General features: G+C 30.4%; 1 protein-coding gene across 2 annotated transcripts in view; it reads right to left on the minus strand.

Moving 5' to 3' along the window:
• Nucleotides 1–19,349, minus strand: part of LOC129947306 (transmembrane protein fend-like) — a 48,619-nt gene extending 29,270 nt beyond the window's left edge. For both annotated transcript variants that reach the window (XM_056057823.1, XM_056057822.1), the window contains exon 1: nucleotides 18,766–19,349. In XM_056057823.1, coding sequence (XP_055913798.1) covers nucleotides 18,766–18,897 — 132 coding nt within the window. In that variant the 5' untranslated portion in view covers nucleotides 18,898–19,349. The remainder of the gene's footprint in view (nucleotides 1–18,765) is intronic.
• Between the last annotated feature and the right edge of the window lie 1,939 nt (nucleotides 19,350–21,288).

The following is a 21,288-nucleotide window of genomic DNA, read 5'->3' on the forward strand; positions in this document are numbered from 1 at the left end:
TGATTGTAATTCTATGGAAGGAGAGGAGAGAAGATATCATATAAATTGAATCTTTAACATTTATAATCATACCCAAAGGTGTGAAAAAATCAAAATTCTCAACAGTCAACACTCCTTCTCAGACTATCAAGCCGATATCAGAAAGTTAAAAAAATAATACGAATATAAAACAAAATACAAAGTTGTGATGGTGATGTGGGGGCTACTACATAAAAATAATTTTATTATTATCATTTTATTCTCTGGGTCTTTATTCTTGTTTAACCCAGCAGCAATCTATCTCAAGCCAATATAATATCCTCCATCATCCCATCCATATAAATGCATTGTTGTTGTTGTTGTTATTGTTGTATGTTTTATACTCTTTGAATTGATTTCATGTATCTACATACTGCTGGTGATGTTTTTATACGCATCAATGCAACCAAACATACAATTATTTATCTCTCCTCAGAAGACCACCAATTTTTTTTTTTTTTCTTCATCTTCTTTCTTTTCTCTTCTCATTTTTATCCCAAAACCAGTTTCTTGATTAATTTATTTGAGAATCGTTTTTTTTCTCAATTTTATTTGGTATCTTTTGCACCTGTGTATATGAAATGCAATAATATACTTTTGCATCTTTATTTTATTTTTTTTTTGGGAAAGATTCGATTGTGTATCTCTAAGATACTTACACCAAATTTTTGAATGGGACAAACATTTCATGGGAAATCTCATTTAATGCTTGTATTTAAAAATTTTGCACATCTATCTTTTGTCAAAAAGAAAAAGTTAAAGGATGAAAGAAAAATGAATAATAAGAAAAAAAGATAAAATATCTTTCACAAAGAATATAGCTTGCTCCATGTAATTGCACATCAATTTCACTCTGAAGAAATAGAATTATTTTCTGCTCAATTGAATTTTTTCAAAAGACACACATATTTCACTATCCTTACAGTAGATGTGTTAAAAAAGGACATTAAGAAAAATTTTAAAATCTGGACAAAAGCAAACGGAGGAGGTCACTAGTCAAAAGCAATGAGTTTGAGTTAAGATTCAAGAATGACAAGAACAAAAAGATACAGATAGAAAAAAAAAGAACTAGAATCCTCAATGAATAGGGAAAAAAGCAATAAACTATGGAAAGAGACATCTATTATAGTAGTAGCCCATTCAAGTCTAAGAGTCACATTAATGCATTTAATTGTCCTTTCTGGATGGTCGAAAGGAAGAGAGAAGGCATTGGGAATAATGCATAGATACATATATAGATACTTGTATACAAAAAAGGACGCACTCTAACAGAATGGCAATTCATAAATGGAAATGCAAGGACAGACATTTATTTTATTTCCTTTTTTTTCTATCTAAGAGTTGAGTAAGAGTAATGGTGATATTTTTTCGTCTGTGTATCTATTCTGGAATTTCCACCGCAATATAAGTTGGTAAGCCTTCCAGGTTTTTCTATATGATATTACTTCAAGGAGGTCCAAAAATGACATCCATATATTTGTACTCTGCATAGCTACCTACCTTCACGAAAAGTCCAAATGAAAGGAAACAAAAATCCTTTTCAATGAATTTTTGTTGCCGAGAGACAGACCGACGACGACGGAGCGGTGAAGGCAATGGTGACGTTGTTATGATTATATGCTCACCTGAATGGGATTTTCTTTTCACTCTCTCAAGGGAAATATTATTAAAATCGTAAAAACCGTTGCCGAAACTATAGGTAGAGGCAAAGGTAGGGTTTTGTTGCTACTGCAACTTTGAATAGGTTTTTTCTTTAATTTATTTTTTTGTTCATCCTGCACCCTGAATGACTTTGAATGGATAGTTGAACAGAAGCACAATAACCAAGCCACTGAAGAAACCGAGGAAAGTGAAAAATTATCCTCTTAATCAATGCATGCCACCACATATCCATAGATACGAGTTATAGGTACATGCAAACGGAAATTTGAGATAAAATTTTGGTGTGTGAATTATTCAGAAATCTTTTCAAACCATCCAACAATCTAAAAGATACGTACATAATTTTAATTTCGGGTGCGGTAGGTAGATCTAGCTATGTATATATATTTCAACTATATATAGAGGTTAAGAGGTGACTCTCTGATGGTTGGACACACATCTATTGTGTGTCATGTATATATAGTACTTTTGTGTGTTTCAGAGCGCATGGGGTTGCATTGTTTCGAAAGCAATTCATAAAAATGAATTAAATTTATGTATACATAACAGTGCTTTATAACTCTACATTATACATGTACATACATCCTCCGTACACAACTCATATAATAGTAGAATATCCCTGACCCAGTTAAAAGTGAAGAAGTTTGACATAATTTTGTATTTAAATTGAATTATGTAGGAAGGTAAGTTTAAACAAAAATTTAATGTAGACCTTTGTTCGGCAGTCTTTATTCATGGGAAGAGTTTTTGTAATGCTTTCAAAATTTGCTCATATTCAATATTTGACACTTATGTTTCTTTTTAAAATTAGCTACTGTAGATAAATATCATAAATTTCTTCCCTTTCATTAAAAAAAAAAAAAACAGTTTAAAGTGGTAACTGACAAGGTTGCTCTTTAAGACCACTACTTTTGTAATTATCAACGCATTCAGTTTTTGTTCTTATAATAATACATAATTTCCATGTTATTTGAAGAAAAGCAGATCGGATTTTAAGTCGGTTCATGACAAGGTTGCATTTTTAGGCCACTACTTTTTGATTTTTGAATGCATTAAGATTTTGCTTATATCATTTAAAATCACTCGCTGATTTAAGTGATTTACATAAATTTCTCTCATTTCATTTGAAAAAAACAACGATTTATGACAAGGCTGTTCCTTAGGGCCACCACTTTTTAATTTGCTTGCTGCTATAAAACATTTAATTTCAAAAAGACAAGGAGAAATTAGAATATGAAAAATGGAGAGAAATTACCGGTCATATTATCATTTGATAATTTTAAAAGTTCAGCCAAATCTTAGCTAAACAAAATTTTAATACTTCAAAATCTACTTCCTCAAAAATATGTTTTTTCCAAAACATATGTGGTTTTAATTTATTTTGCCAAATCTGTCATAAATCATTATGGATTACAACATTTTCGTTAGATTTATTGAGTGTTTTTTAATTTAGATGTTTTTTCATCATTTATGAATTATTAAATAGAATTGTTGCCAAAAAACAACCACTAATTGGATAATAAATTCATTGATTTATTAATTATATCTGTCAACTTTAATTATATAGAATAGTGATGTCTAAGTTAAAGCCATTCTTATGGTACTAATTTGAATATTTCAATAATAAAGGAAGTGTGGTTTGGGATGAGAAATAAGTTTTTATAGTTAAAAATGTTGATTTAATTTTTTGAAGTAAGGCTTACGTATATCTTCAAAATGCTGACATTTAGTTTTTAAACTGTTCTTTTAAATATGGCGATAAGAATATGACCGCATTAACATACACTTTTTAAGTATTCTATTGAATAGCAGCAAATGAAAATATTCAAAAAAGTACTGGACCAAATATTCAACCCTATGGTACTTCATGTTTTATGTAATTTTACTCATTTTTTTAATGATACTTCAAATTTTTCACAGTTACTATGGTTGTGGTGGTATTTTGTGTTAGTGTACAGAATATTTTAAAGTTTCATTTTATTTTACAAATAATAACAACTAAGTAAATAAAAACATGCATATATTGTTTCCTCTGAATATTGAATAAATCATTAAATAAATATCCAATGGCATTGGAATGATTGTTTAATTTCAACATTTACAATTTTATTGATTTATTTATTGGTTTTTAATATTTGTTTATATCTTTTCTCTTTAAAATTCACTTTATATAGTTAACCCTTTAATATGATCCCAATACAAAATGTTTTTCTAGGAGCTTGTTTCGAGTAAAAAAAAAAAAAACAACAGAAAAACACAAAACGAGTCAGTTGTTGCGCGCTAACTGAATTTTAAATCAACTTTTTGTATCAAGACCAGCATAATATCTTTGAGCAACCAACAAAAAAAAATAAAAACGTATCTATAATCGACCTTTTTGGTGTTATCATCATAATATCCTATACTCCCAAGCCAAGCTAAAAAAGGAGTGCACCCAAAAGGAAACTAAGAAAAACAAAATAAATTCAACACGAATCAAAAATTATTCAAAAGATACTCTCTTATTAGATTTAAGATACATAATGTGGCAACAACAACTACAACGAAGAAAACAAGGTTTAGAAGACGAGCGACGGTCAAAACGTGTGTTCGTATGAGCCTCGACGAACGGAAGCCGTTTATTTGGCCGTTTACAATTTTTGTTTTGTTATTTTTTTTTAAATATTTTCTCCTCGATTTTCTTGTTATTTTCTTTTTTATCGATGGATTTTTCCATAATTTTCTTTTGTCATATTCGGTCATAAATGTTTTATGATTTTCTTCTTCTTCTACTTTTTTCTGTTAACAATAAAGCTGGCGCATCGGCTTCGATTTATACTCATATCGTCAAATCTCCCTGGCTGAAGTCATGAACATATAGTCATGTAAATATGACACAAAACGTGTATGGTTTTTTAACGCAATGTGTGACAGTGGTGCATTTGTGTTCCATCGTGCCCTACGAGCAATTAAGGCTTCTTTATGTGGTAAAAAGGTCCTTTTTTCATAAAAGTTGGCATGGAACCCTCTTTCAACGAAGAAACTTTACGTAGTTGAAATATTTTACACATAATTTAATAAATTCCATTTGGCGCCCCCTGAAGCTTGACGCCTTAATCTATGTATGACCAAATCCCTTATCAGTTGCAATGGTTTCTGTGACAAAAACGATACGAATCATGTAATTATTATTTATAATGTGTTGTCTTTTTTGGGAAACGTGTGCATATTTTCAGATAAAAAAGTTACCTTTTCTATCAAATCAAAAATAAGCACCAAAGTCGTACCTAGAGACACAATGAAAGACAGATGATATCCAAATAACTGACTCGTGCAAGCAGTTGACTTCTGTTCTGATATTGAACTTAAAATTACCTCTGCATGATGTCGATTCATACGTATGACCAAAAAGGATTTATTTCATACTCGAAAAGGGGTGTTTTTCTTCATATTTTTGTTGTTGGTTTTTCTGCTACTGGAGGCTGAACTATGTTTCGAACAATGTCAGACAATCTTGATAACTTGATAGACAAAAATAAATATCAATCCAACAAAAAAAAGCAGGGTCATTTTTGTTACTCGCTTTGTTTATCGCAAAGCGCGTTATAGTCTGTGTTTTTGTTTTGCAAACACCCGGGCGCCATTTAAGAAAACAAAAAAATAATCAATTTTGAAACGCAGTCTGGGAAAGGACTAATCGGCTTAAATAGAGCGTAGATTGACAATCTTTAATTTGTTGGAAATTAATGTAAATTCCCTTTCTTTTTTTCATTTTCATTATATTCCATTTTCAAGGACAACATGGGAATCGGGCTTTTGAGGATCTGGATCTGGTTTTATTAAATCCCAGTATTGTTTTCTTTTAATTTTAAATAGCTATAAGACCAACTCGTTTTAAAAATAGGGAGGGCGAATATAGAGGTATTAAAAATAAAGAGGGTTGAACAGGATGTTGGCTCGGGAATTTTGTTTATGCACACTGCCGATGCCGCCATGCGCCGACGGTCGATATAATTCTGTTTTGTCACGAAAAGCGTTGAAAATCAGGACTATCAAGAAAAAAGGTATAATATGGGTAAGAAGTTTTCATTCATACACAGAATTTTCATAAAAAAACAAATCGAGTGTCTTATGCATATTGTCATCGTCATAAGAAGAGACAACACACAAAAAGGGTTTCAAAGAAAGGATGAGCTTTTGACAGGATGAAAATTAGAAATTCCCCCTCTTATACGAGTAGCTACTGTGCCGTTTACCTTCAGATGACAAAATAGATGTACAATAAGTCGCAAATCCCTCGTATAGAGACAGGAATACCGCAATCAAATGTCTGTCTCCATGTTTGTACCTATACCGGAGTGTGCATTTATTTAAATTATTATGGAATCCGATTTAAATTGGGGGGATTAAGATCGCATTTGTAACGCATTCGGTTGGGAATTTGCATTTGCTTATTTTGTTCTATAAAAGATAAGGATGTCCTGATGGGGTGGAGGCAGTAAATTTTACTATTAAATCCTCTCCGCCACCACACAGACAAAGCACAACATAATAATTTGCTAAAATTTTATCAGTTTTGTGGTATGTTAATATGTATCTAGGAGTACAACAAGGCTAGAGATATGTAAATTTTATTAAATCCTTGAGAAATGTCCTTCATAGTTTTATTTTTTGTGTATGCACCACTTACAAACCTAGGGACTGTTGTTATTGTATATACAAAAGAAGATGAATAAGTTAAATTAAAAAATGGAAGTACATAAGTGCCTACCTTTTAAAACTTTAAACGTTATAAAGAGAAAACAAAACAATAAGTATAAGAAACTTAATTAACTCAAAAAAAACTTCAAAGGATAATATTTTCTTCTTTTTCTCTTGGTCTCTTTAGGTTCTTTTATAAAAAAGTATCTCTATCTTTCAACAACTTGTACAATATCAAGGATAAAACATTCAAAATAACACAAAACTCATATACTTTCGTCTTAACAAAATTAATCGAAAGGATATCCTTTGGAGGACACAACGAAAAAATTACAGAGAAAAGAAAATAACAAAACAAAAATAAATTTTACTATTAAAAAGGATCTTAAAGATAAATGCCCTCAAATTAACAAAAGGTGTCAGCTGGTGGTTTTGAAAGTATTTTCATATCTTTATTGAACGACTTATTTGGAAAATTTAATAAGATCAAAAACACGAAGAAGAGAGAAGGACATACGAGAAATAGAAAATTAAGTTCAATCAAAGGATCCTTATCAAGATTTCTTATTCGGCCTTTTGGTCAAGTTTTTAATTATATTTTTTTCTTTTTACGATGAAATAATTGATTTCGTCTTAAATTTTATACAAAACATAAGAATCTAAACAAAATAATAGGAAAAGGTTTGAGATTTTGATAAAATCATTTAAAAAAGAAAATGGCTTTTGTAAAAAAGTTAATCTATTTTTCTGACTTCTTAAAATGGAATCTGAGCTGTTTCCTTAAGAAACTTTTTTTACTTGTCTCACACCACCAAACATGGTACCTCGGGAGTATTAAAAGTTAAGAACAAACACCAGAAATAGGTGTGAGTCAATTTGACTCTCATTTTAAAAAACCCAAATAAACATCTTAATTATTGTTTCAAACTTTTTAAAAAGTAATTGAACAACTAAAATGAGAAGAAGAAAAAAAAAACTAACACACCAATTATGTGTGTCTCAGACAAAAATAATTAAAAAACATTTTATTTAAGAATTTTTTTTTTGTTGCCAAAAAACCCACTCGACCAAATAACTTTTCCTTATGAACAACCAACAAAAAAAAAGAGAAACACTTACAAACAACAATTAAATTATTTGTTTATTCCCACACTCCTAATATCTTTTTAAAAGACTCCAGAAAATAGCCTTCTATCATATTAAAAAATGTAAAGACATAAAGAAAAAAGTTCAAACAAAACAAAAGTACAAAATTGCTGAGGGGCACACTTGAATCACAAAAACAAAAAAGATGAAGAAAAAATACAAAACGAAGAAACAAAAAGAAGTAATCTTCCCCCGACTCTGTTGCTATTTCCGCTCGAAGTAAATTACACTGAATTTTATACCAGCTTCACCGCTGTCGCTCCCTTCTCACCCATCAACACCACCGCACCGCCACTGCTTTGTATACGAACAAAATCAACCTGAATATTATAAAACTCCCCCGCGCGAAAAGATTTTCCGCGCATTACATTTTAATGGCTCTTGGCCCCAATTAATATTTCAAAAAATAAAAACATAAATAAACACAAACTTATCATCTCCAAGCAATCGAAATAAAATTTATCAAACCAAACGAAAAAATACATAAGATGAATTTTATTCAGCTCTCAACCACATATCAACGTCCAATTAAAATGCGATCAACAAAATGATAAAATATGTTTTTTTTTTTCAAAAGTTATAAAATAAAACTACTAAATCCAAATGAGACATCTCTCTTCACGTTTCATTGCTTCTTCGAAGTCAACATCAACATCGTAACATTCGTATCTGTATCTTTTCTATAAAACAAAAAAAAATAAGATACAAAAAGAATCTTCGAAAGCGCCAAGTTAAAAATATGTATATATAATTCGAAAGGCATGTAATTATCTCGATGATGGAGTACACAACACAAACTCTCTCATATGCGATTATTGCTCCTCGAGAGCTGGAGGAGTCATCATATGGCCAGAATCTACATTTGGTTTTAATTACAATCTGCATATGAAAACGCGTGTTTCGTAAGTCACTAACTCCATCTTGTGGATGCCTAGAAAACATTAAGACTATACCTATACCTCTCATTCCTCCCGAAGTGACATGGTGGAAAAATAAACGTGCAAACTCTGAACCAAACTGACAAATCAATTAACGGGAAATGCAATTTTAAGACGCCTGAGCAAATAAAACATCACACGCCATCTACCGACCGAGCGAAGCGACGGTGACTGAATGGACATGTGTGTGTGGGGATAGAGGGAGTTTTGGCATAAAGTAAGTAATTTCATTGGGGTGCCTTTTATAATAGTTCGCCAGGCTCTCCGCTAGATCAAATCTTGGGAATTCTTCCGCGCATAAAGTTAGCGTGAATATGACATGTTGTGGACTTGGACAGATTCTAATCGAGACCGAGAGGAGTCATAACCATTGGACGGCTCTATACTCCAGCTGGAGGTGAGCTTGGGAATACCTGCTGGGCAATGAATTAAAAGTTTGAAACGTTCTTCTTTGCAGCTTGTGAATCGTGACGCACTTGGTTCCCCGAAGCAGGCAGTTGCTGCTGGAGTAGTCCTAAGACCTATAAGGCAACTATTCCAATCAAAGACTAAGAATGTTTGATATGTTGAAGAAACTCAAGGCACGCACGCATGCGCAAAAAATACCTTTGCTCGAAGCTCGAAGAATATAAAGAAACTTTTTATTTCGGTTGCACACGTGCCACTTTGGCAATTAAGTATTCAATTTACATACGGCTACGACGACGACGCAAGCAACGTACTGTCAAGTAAGTCTTTCAAACTACGAACAGTCCTATACTATTTACATGTTTATAAAGCGTTCTCTTTTTTTTGTTTCTTTAGCTTTGGGGGCAACATTGACAGCATTTAATCGAGCATTTATATGATCATAATTCGTTTTTCTTTCAGTGGTCTTGTTTGGAATATAAAGAACGCCATTTTATGTATTCTTGTCAGAAAGAGTTGACAACGGAAGTGCCAGTCATAATTGTATTTTGCCAGGTTTTCAAACTCTATCCATAAGGTTTGAAGTTGAATGGTTGAATGGTCTGGTCATCGATGATGATGATGATAAAAATGACAATAATGATGATGGTTATGGAATTAATTTGCATTTAAATGACAGAACGTATACAGTTAGAAATAAAATGAACGGAAATTCAATTTATATTTCACATGTTTGTTGTCAATCTTCTTTCTTGATGGTCTTAATTTATATGAGTTTATTATATATTTCGAAGCCATTCTGTTCTTTACTTTTCATTCGTTGTTGCATATGCATCGAGGATTTAATTAAAGACATCAATAGGACATAAGTTCAAACAATTTTAACGCCACTTCTGCAGCGTAGACCAACGGACGGACGGACGCCTACACAAGCTGTGCAAAAATTCTCAGTGATGTTATTTGTATTTTAAAAATAGAATTGAAATTGGTATTTTATTTTTCGAAAATAAGAAAAAAAACAACCTTGATTGGTACTCTTGGTACAGCAGAGGCAATTTTTGTTTGAGTCTACTCTTAGACAGAAAAATAGTTTTATAATTATTACTTTGCTTTGTTGACAATTATTGGAAAATATTTTGAAAATATAAAAATAGATTTAAGAGATTGCAGTTGCAGTGAAGAATTTATAACAAAACAACACAAACAAGAATTAAATTACGTTATTATTTCTATTAGTTTCTGTAAGATTTCTATAAAGCTTCTATTAGAATGTGCTTCTTTGGGAAACTATTTTTTCTATCAGACATTGATGTATATTAGCTTTGGCAAATATTGCTGTCATTTTTAAATACTTAGTTTTCTGTTAAACTTTACAATAAAGAAACTTAAACTGTTTAATGGAAGCTTTAGCCAACTTCTTAACAAACTTCTAAATAAGAAACGGAAAAATTATAAGAACTTTTTTATTTTCTATAAAAGAACATCTTATTAATTGGTAACACTGAATTTACCTAAATCTGTTTGAGAAAAATATTGTGTTTGTAATATAAAGGGTGTTTTTTTATATAAATGAGAAGTTTCGATAGCTATTGTCTTACGTGCTGAAATTCCTTTTCAGTATAGCTAGTATTTGACAACTTTTAATATACTGTATAGTGTCAGAACAAAGCTTCCAAATTTCCAAAAGTTCTTAGAGCATTTTATTTGTTAAACGGTAAATATTGATGAAGTTAATTCATGGTTAAACGATACCGTCAGTAAGCAAAATTACCCTACAAAGAGCAAGGACAATCTCCAATTCATTAGACAATCAATATTATATTCATAAAAATTAAATGTTTGGCGCAGATCACATGTATCATCGGTCCTTACTTCTTTCGAAAGGGGCAAGGAGCTGCAGTTAGGGCGAAAGCAGAGCGCTATCAAGACTTTTTGACCGAATTCTTTTTTTTTTGACTAATCAGCTTAAGATCCAAATTTTTGATTTAAAAAATGAAACATGTTAACAATTTGTTGAGAGCTTTTTTTCTTTAAGTGATCCTGTCTAATTGCCGCTCGTCGGGGCTACGAAACGCCCTCAGCTTTTAAATTAGTGAACAAATTGACAGAATAATAGAGATTTAATAGAAGCTTTATCGAACTTCTGAACAAATTTAAACACTAACTTCGAAAAAAAATTGTAAATTATTGACAGTCTATGTTTCTCCATAGAAATTGTTAGGTGCTTTCGTTTTAGAATTTACATTATCTTATAAAAATAACCTTTAAAGAGCTTTAAACATAGACTTAGTACTCTTTTGCTTGTAGCTTTTGTTCACTAAGTGAATGAGAAAGACCAAAAATGCCTTATTTTTTTCTATTTACTTGTCTTTGAAATTAATCGAAACTTAATGGAAGGAAACAAAATTTGTTAGAAGCCTTAAGGAAGCTTCAATACTTAAGTGAATAATTGAACATGACCAAAACCAAACACTTAGTTCAAAATTAATAAAAATCCCAGCAAGCTTATTTATGTAGATTGACAATTTTGTTTGACTTCTTTAAAGCTAAGCAATAACTCGTGATTATTGAAAAAGTTAGTATGGAAGTTTTTTCCCTTGTAAATAATTTATCACTTAAATTTCATATTTAAAATGCATCTTTCTCTGTTTATATTATGTGTCCATTTTAAAACTATTTTAAATAAGTATTGTCACCTCCATAATTATGACATTGCTCAATTTCTTGAAATGTATCTAAAAGTGCATCTCTCCAAGATAGCATCTTTGATTTCTTATACTTTTATCTGCCATTTTCTTCTAAATTAAATTTGACAGAAGTATCAAAACTTTTTGCAACAAAACATTGAAAATGGAAAAGTTCGTCCTTCTTAATTACTTATTTTCTGTGTCTATGTTTTGTTTTGACAAAGAGTATGAATTTTAAGTTGCATACCCTTTATACCATATTTTTAAGACAGCAACAAACAAAAAACAAGACAAGAAAAAAGAAAAACTAGGTCGAAGTTGGAAAACAAGTCAGGGACAGAATATATACGTTTTTGTTGTTGCCATCATCCTCCTCCCTTTATAACAATAAATCCAACTAGAATGAAATAAAAGCTGAAAAAAAAGAAATGTAAAATATTTCTAACACAAAAGATGCACTTATATAAATCAACTGAACCTACAATTTCATTCACTCCTTCCGAAAGGGAAAAAGTACGAAAAAAAACAGTAGTTGATGCATTCTACCTGCCGCATGCAAAAACAATTCAACCGAAAAAATCTAACCTATTTTTGTTTAGATTCTTTTATTTTTTAGTCAACAATCTCATTGTCATTGACATGGATTTTTTGTTATGAACCAACGAAAACAACAACAACTAAAAAAGATTTATAATAAGTGTAACTCATTCTGCAAAAAAAAAAAAGTTATATTTTTGCACAAATCCAGTTCTTGAAATTCATTTCTTCTATTGCTCCAGAAGATACCTATTTTGTGTGTCCTCCATTTGAGTGCACATCAAAAGACAAAATAAAAGTATCTATCTGTAGAAGAAAAAAAAAAGATAAGAATTGTAACATTTTTTTGACAACAATGCAAACACTCAAAATAAAACACATAAAGAGATACATAGATACATTTTTTTCTTTTTTGTGAAATTATTTTTATTATTGTTGGTTTCATCAGCAAAAAGTATCTATAGAATACTCAGTTATTCTGATGATGATGATGATGAGAAGATGATATATCACAGAGAGTACAAAGATAGAAAATAACATAATCGAACATCATAGAACACAGACAAAAATACAAACCTATAAAGATTGTAAATATGAAACCTGAAACTTGTCAGCAAACAAAAGTATCTCTCTTTTAGAGATACTGCATGTACACAGATAAATAGATACGTACAAAACGATTGAAGTGTATCTATCTGTCTATCTATCCGCTGCTGCCAGCCATGGCTATTTGGTCAAATAATAACAGAGGAACAAAACGCGCGTGAGTAAACACAACGGCTGTCAAGAAAAGTGATTACTCCTCCAAATACAGGTTACCTCTATTAACTGATTGAGTATCGACATTTCGACAATATAATGGTGATTGAAAGCTTTAAAGCAAATAAAATGTTAAAGGGTGTGTTGCTATCATCAGGAATAAGAAATAATAATTTTTTGTTGAAATTGATCAATAAATTGTGACTATTGGTAATTGATACATTTATGTCAACAATAACTGTTGATTTCTTCAATACTTAACGAACCTAAATAATTGATGAATTTTTGGTAGTTGAAAGTGACAAACAACTTATTAAATTATAAGTTTTCCATGACTTAATAGCTTCCGTTACATTTAAATCATATTTTTGCATAAAATTCGAAAACGAAAAAAATGGAAGAAATGGTGAAGAATGGACAACTTTGGAAAATAGTTAGATTTGAACTTTTAAATTTATAGAAACATATTACTACAGTGAAAAGCATTGATCATTCTTAGTGTCTTCTTTCAAATGATAACTTTCTGAGACACATAAATATGTTCGTATCTTCTCTTCTAATTCACAAAATATATTTCACCAAAACACCCTGTAATACATTTCTGTTCCTTATTTTCTATGTTGACTTTCTGGATCGTGTGATCTATTGGAATAGATACACACCACACTCGATTGATAAATAACAAAAGTGGACTATTGATTCTCTGCACGCTATATCAAACCCTAACGAACGACAGAACGTACACAAAATTAGAACATAACCAATCTTATTGGAATTGGAACTCATTGACTTGATATAATCTAATTTACGACAAGTAATAAACTTTTATTGGTTTTTTAGAGAAAATACTGAACGGTACGTATATCTGCTCCCGATAATAATTAAAACGAAATCGGTGCAGTTACGACCCCAAAAAATACCAAAAAAAACGAGGCATGGGTAGCTTTTTTTTTAATGTGGAAAAATAATACAAAAATATATTAAAATAATTTTCTTTGTTATCAGTTAATTATGACTATCAATATATTCATATTTTTATATTACTCTTGTCAGAGGGGACAAAGGCTAAGTTTAACGATTTGGTGGTGAAGAATGCATCCGAAAGTTAAACATCAAAGAAAAACTTTGAAATTCGACGAAATATAATATTATTTTACGAGTATGTTTGAATGGTTTATTGTGATGGAATACCATTTGTAATAAAAGTAATGTCTTCTTCATTTCTATACGAGGTTTGTTTGTTCAATTTGAAAAAATAAAATCCATGCAGAATAAAAATACACATGAAGATTATGAGAACAAACAAAGGAAACCATTTTATTGGTGATAATGTGATATTTGCTTGCTTTTATTGCAGTTGTCTAAGTCAGTTTTTATTGAAGAAATATGTTTCGTATAATATAATGAATGATAAGATAGAGATGTGTTTTTGTGTTTCAGAGGGTTGAATAGTTGTGATTTACTTATTTTTAGGTAAATACTTGAGACTATACCTAATGTTATCATTAATTTTGTGTTATGAACATATGTTGGCATATTTTCTGAAATAATGGAGAAAGTGCACCAATACCCATTTTACTTTCATAAAAATGACTGTCTACTATTAAAAATGTTTGATATTTTAATTTTCATTTCTAAGGATTTGTGTAATATACCAACAAAAACTATTGAATTATAAATGTTATTATTTTCAGCTTACAAAAAACATTAAAGGAAAAAATATTTACATAATTAATGGTATGCAAATAATTTCAAACGTTTGAAACAATTTTTTTTCACATCATTGTTTCACAATAATTGAAACTTAAGATTCCACATCTTAATTAAATGTTTGTCACAATCCAGAGATGCAGTCAGTGAGACATGAAACTTAAAGAAGAAAAAGAATACAACACGATTTTTCATTGTAAATGAGAGTCTTAAAGAATTATAATTGGATATTGGAGATTTCTTAGACAATGCAAAATATCTTAAATGTAATTTAATCTTTGGCGTCGTCTATGTTGTCGTTGTCGTCTTCTTAGTCATAGTTGTTGTTGTCTTAAAGTTAATTCATAATTGGAATTTAAACAAAAAGCACGTTCAGTGATTTTATTACATTTTGACATGCGACTTTGGAGTTTCAAGAAATTTGACATCATAATTGTAAATACAAACATACCTATGAGACATTAAGGAAGTGATACATTTTTGTAGATGAAGATGTAGTTATTAAGTTAATGTATCTGGTTTATGTTTGTGACCCTGGAAGGCGACGTGCTTAGTTTTAATTTTACAGGAAATAGGTATAAGTTACAATAGTGGCGCAAAATTTCGGATAAATAATTACGATGTTAACAATGAGTAATATGTATGATCTGAATGAAAAAAATTCTTTATATGCAACAAGCTTTAATCTTTCAAAAATATGTAATACATACATTTTTATGTTTGGCTAAAATATAATTTTAAGACTTGTCTGCCATCAATTCAGCAAAAGAGATCTTAATCATATTGACAATATTCCCAAAAAATTATATTTTTGAAATGTCTATATTTTGACAAAAAATATAAATTATTGGCGCAGTTGTCATCTTAATATCAAAAATAGAACCATTAAAATACATAATAAAAATAAAAGACTTAAGATCTTTAGATTACTGTTATAAGGAAAATTATCTCAATAAACACCAAATGTCACTAATATCTATTTCGTTCAAACCTTTGATATGCCAGTTCTTTGGAATTTCAAAATTTTGGTTGTCTCAAAATATTGTTGACTTAATTTTACAAAAAAAAAATGAACAACAAGGTTATGTAACTAGCAATCAAATAATACACTTCCAAGCTTTTTGGTAGCCCAATTTTTAATCCAACAAAAAATTCAACAAAAAAAATGTATTAGGGTTTATGAGGCTATTTGAAAATCACAAAGTAATTTTTTTGTTTCAAAAAAATTCTTAATAATTTTGTCAATCTTCGGTATTAAAATTTAATATTTTCAGTATTTTTTTACTTCAAAAAATCATCATGAGTATTCAGACTTCACTTGCTCTAAATTAACTTTAAAAGAACGCTGAAGCACTTATACCAAAACAGTTCTTAAAAGAAAAACTCTAAACGGTATACGAGTATTTTTTTTTAAATATTATAACAAATTCATCCCTAAACAAGGTTATCACTATTAAATCATTGAAATTGTGGAATTAAGAAAACTATAAAAATGATGCTGCGAAGCATGAACTTGATTTCCGTATAAGATTACTGCAAGTATCAAGTTTTATTGGTCACCGATGCACTGATTTGTTTACTTTGAAGAACTTTTGTTGAGCCAATCCCTGGGTAAATACATATTTTAAAATTTAAGGATAAGCTCAAAAATCGTTATACAGATTTACTCGAAAATGTATATTTTAAAGCCTTGTGAACATAAAATATTCAACTCTTTTCAAAACTTAATATAGATTCAAATGAAAGCTTAAGAATCCTCTCTAAATTAATGACAATTTTCGAAAACTAAAATGATTGAAAATGTCATCGGTTAAAGATAAAGATATTTACTTTTCAAAATCATTCGTGGCTTTAAAAACATCATATTACGATTTCTTAAATTTTTAGAAAGGTATTTCAAAAACCTGACGGGATTGAAAAGGAGTCATCATTTCAAGTGAAATTTGTATAAAAACAACAAATTAAAAATTCGATTAAAACTTTCAGTAAACAGTTTTTGAGGCACACAATTTACAAGTCTTATGAACTACGTTATAAAATATATATTTCTTAAATAAATTTAAGTGATATGCTTTGTAACAAGTCGTTCAAGTGTTTCAAAAGAAACTAAACTAACGTTAAAAACCAAAACTTATCAAAGAAGTGAACTTATTTTTTTAGATATTTAATCACAATTAAAAAAATTAGAAAATATGGTTCAAGCTTATAAATATCGTAGTTTAAAACTTTATTGCTCTAAAACCCATAATAAGTGACAGACTAGTTTTAATATCATCTCAATCTTTTCACATAGAGTTGAGGAAATCATTCATAATTATTGGTAAAAAATGTATTGAAAGGAAAATTTTCAAAAACCATTTCTCAAAATTGGAAATTGGATAACGTTTTGATTGATCTGGAGAAATGTTCTCTAAGAACCTAATTGAACTTATTTGGACTTCAAGATACTTTATAGATAAAAAAAATACATCTATTTTTAGCTAAGATAAACCAAAATAACAAAAGATTTCACAACCATATGACTTTTAAAAATGTTTGAGTTGACTTGATCATACCTACTATGCCTTACAAAAAGATACATACCTAGTTAAGTAGAAAACAGGTATGCATCTAGATTCTAAAACCTTTCCTAAAAATACAAAAAAAAAAAACAATTGACTTCAACTGTCAAAAAATGTTGCAATTAGTTCTCATAAGAAGTACACATGTCTAACATGATTTGCACTTTATTATAGAAATGGGTTTCCATCTCACAAAACAACAACAAAACTAAAGACCTCTTTTACATTTTGAAGGCCCAGGTAGGTATGTTAGATTTTCCTCTAAACATATAATGTTCGTTTGCCTCTACTTCAAAAATAACCACCAGAAGTAGGTAAATACAATTTCAGAAAACTAATTTCGGTCAAAATTGAAAACTAAAGGTTTTTGAGAAAATAACAAATGATGTTTGTAAGGTTAAAAAGGTTTCAAAGTCTCTTACTCAAATTTCCCATCAAGTGTGTTTAAATAAATGAAATGGAAGAATATTATTAAGGACCTCAAATGATTTATTTTAATTTTTATTCATAATAAAAACACTTGCATTATAACTTAATTGACTTAAATATCTATAAGATCTTCATGATTAACCACATAATTCAAGGACCTTTAGATAACCGATAACTATGAGAGATTCTTTCCTCCCTAAGGCTCTAGGTCATATAATAAATGTTCTTGTATTCATCTTCTTTTTAAAATTTTTATAATAGCAAAGAAGTTTTATCTTTTGGGTGGACAAATTTATTGAACAAAACCTATCCAGCCTGATTATTGCCGCAATTATGAACTTTCCCAATAGCTTGAATTTAAAATCAAAACACTCCCTTGTTGCGTTAAGATCTTTAATAATTTTAAATTATAGAAGTCTCAAGAAAACAATAATTATTGTTTGAATGAACAAACTAATCTTATTTCAAGCTATTTTAATCTTTCGAGATGCACAAGTGCAAAACTAATTACGAAAATGTTACATCCGATCGATCTTTTAAGCCGGTAAAAATGTTGTTTTCAAGCAGGTATACCTATCATGAAAATTTGACTCCTGCGCCTTGTAGACCTGTACTTTTCTAGTAACTGCATTGTTGAAAATTCTCAAGGGTATGTATGAAATGGACAATTTACACACTTTTCTCTCAAGATCTTACCTAAAATCAGGTAAGAACATAGGTTTAAGCCGAAATCAGCTAAGCATTTGAGATCTTCAGTAACAATTTTAATCACGCTTCTCATTTATTTTGAAAAATGTTCCAGTTCTTTAAAACTTTAAAAACTAGCTTTAGCGATTAATAGTTCAAGTTATCCTGCATCACATTATTAACCGGCATTTCAAAACTAAAAACCTAGCCCTAGATCTTTTCTCAATATTCTAGATATAACTTTTTTTCAGTGACTGGTTATTTTGGATTTAATCTGATTCCGTTTTTTGATGGAAAATTTACTCATAAACTCTCTATAATTCTAAAAAATGAAAAAGTATCTATTCACTTTATCTTATTCTTCTAACTCTTGATTTTTTACAATTTTATTTCAACAAATCACCGAAATTTGTTAAAGACAAACTTCAGAACTCTGAACCAATATCTTAAAACTATTCTTTTTATTTTCAAGAGCCTAAACTAATTTTCATATATTTTGGGCGCGCAACAAGTTTAGCCCCATTTGTGAGACTCTATTCTTACCTTTTGATAGCAACTCTGTTGGCACCGGAATAAATCCTTCGACCCAACTCCATGGGCATTTATAAATCCTAAAATTGTGGCGGCAAAGACCATCATCAGCATTTGAGTATCGGATATTAGTGAGTTCACCATGATGTTTGATTTTTTTCAAATTTTCCGATTTTCTTTTAAGTAGAAATCCGTTCGAAATTTTGTGCACAATAAATTTCACTTCACAATACGTATTTTCTATTTCTTTGAAAAATAAATAATTTTTCAAAATCACTCTTTTTCTCAAGACACCAGAATAAAAATTAAAAAAACAAACAAAATCAAGAACTCAAAAAATCTTAATTTATCTTCAAACACTTAAAATTTTGTTGTATCTTTTTTTTCAAAAAACAATCTCATATGAAAAATATCCAAATGAATAAACAACTAAATTCTCTCGACTTAAAAAAAGACGACGACGAAGACTCTGACGACGGTGAATTTAGTGCGTAGGTTGTGGGTATTGTAGGTACGTAACGAAAACAGAGGTATTCTCGAATCCGAATCGCAATAATCAACTCGACCAACTTGCTCGAAGGTAAATTCTAAACTGAAGCAACTGGCTGTATCGAGATACTATTAAAAACTTCTTTCGTATTTAGAGATAGATACAGTCGAACACTGACATATGGACGAAGGCAAACAGCGGGGACAGACTGTAGATATGTTTTTTCGTTGTTGTTGTTTGGTTTTTGTTGAATGCCTCTTTGTTGCTTTGCCTTTTGATATGGATATGGAAGATTGTTGTGCTGCTTTTGATTTTGTTGCTTTTGCATGTTGCTGCAGCAAAACTGCAGAAGTAGCTGCTGCAAAGTATCCAACTTCGTCTGTGTGGTCTGCAGAGAGCGACACATACTTCGAACATGGTTTGAGATACAGTTTTTAGAATGGCAGTCATTTTCGAACATGGTAATTATTGCGAGGACGTTAAACAGAGCACGTGTTTAGCAGAGGCAACAGCCAATCAGTTTAAAGATACAACATTTCTAGATACTTTGTGCAGATTCTGCAGCGATGAAGTTCGAAAGTGGAAAACCGGATTCAGATCAAGGGGAAATTTGTTGGTTTTCTCTTAAAACCTCGACTATTAACGGGGAAAATACCTACTTCTGCAGGCTGCATTCGAAGCAGATATTGATGTAGCAACAACTTGACGTCCGTCAGGGGGAACTTCTGCTTTTTGCTGGAATTGATTTTGTTGCTTCTTCTTTGTTGTGCAGAATTTCTGGCTGTTGAAACAAAATTTTCCTGGAGAAGTAATAACAATAAAAATGTATCCATGTAATCAACATTCACACAAACGTTAGGAAGAAATATTATCTGCCATCCGATTCCGAATCCGAATGCGAACCTAACCGATGTTGATGCTGAATGCTCTTGTGTTTCTTGTGAAGGTCATCCCATTGAAGCATCAACGCGCCGTCATCTTCTTTTCATTCCTCCATCGGTGATGATGTTTTTGCAACATAAATGAGTTTCCTGTGAGTTTTGTTTCTTCCTCTCGCTTATGTGAAATTTTCATTTGTATCTTTTTTTTATGAGCTGCCTTTATCTTGTCATTCCATTTGGTCTGCACTTTCTGCGATATGAGTTTTGAGGTATAGAACTATAGAGTTGGATGTTGGAAGGATTATTATGTGAAGTCGGAGTGTGTGATGTCGATGTGTGCCTGTGCAATATAGAAACGTAGAGGTTGGTGTTGTTTAAGACGGATGCGAAATGGATGCGATGATTCTGCGAAGTTATCATTACTTTTGAACGTTTTTGTACCTCTGATGGGATTTAAAGACAATCTCATATAATAAAACATGAGTTTTCTAGGAATCATTTTCTTTTGTTTTTGTCTTTTTTTAAATCTTTTTGCACCAAGGAAATAGGAATTTGCAACTAACTTCTAGACGAAAGAAGTGTAATTGTGCGTAAAATACGTGCATTAGTAAAGGTGATGATGCTAGTTAAAGATAATTTTTTTTTTTGGTTTTGAGTCTAAGCAGCAGAGACTTTAGATTTATTAGATAACGAAGACGATGACTTTCATATATATGAGAAAAGAATTAATGGCCTTGAGCATTAATAATAAGCTCTAGGAGTTGGTAAACCTTAAGCCAGGCATCATCACCCTTTAGTCCCTAGGCAGTTTGGAAGTTTTTGTTTGAAGTGACTAAGTGTGTTCCATGTTCCTCACCTTATAACATATTATAGAGTCTTATTTGTTGATGATGCAAAGTTCCAACGCATTGATGTTAGATCTCATACATTAAACAAAAGTCTATTAATAATATAAGAAGTTAGGTTTTTATTTTTAAACGAACACTATCTAGAAAATGACTTTTGGTTCCTCTAATTGTTTAGAGAGTTCTAAGAAAAAATAACGTGTAAACTTTGAAAGTCAATGAACAGTTTGGTTAATTTAAGAATTTGTTACGTAAGAACTATAAGTAATTGTATTTAAAAAAAAAAGTTAGAAACATCAAAACTAATTGTTTTATTTAA

This window comes from Eupeodes corollae, chromosome 2, assembly GCF_945859685.1.
Source record: "Eupeodes corollae chromosome 2, idEupCoro1.1, whole genome shotgun sequence".
Taxonomy (NCBI): Eukaryota; Metazoa; Arthropoda; class Insecta; order Diptera; family Syrphidae; genus Eupeodes; species Eupeodes corollae.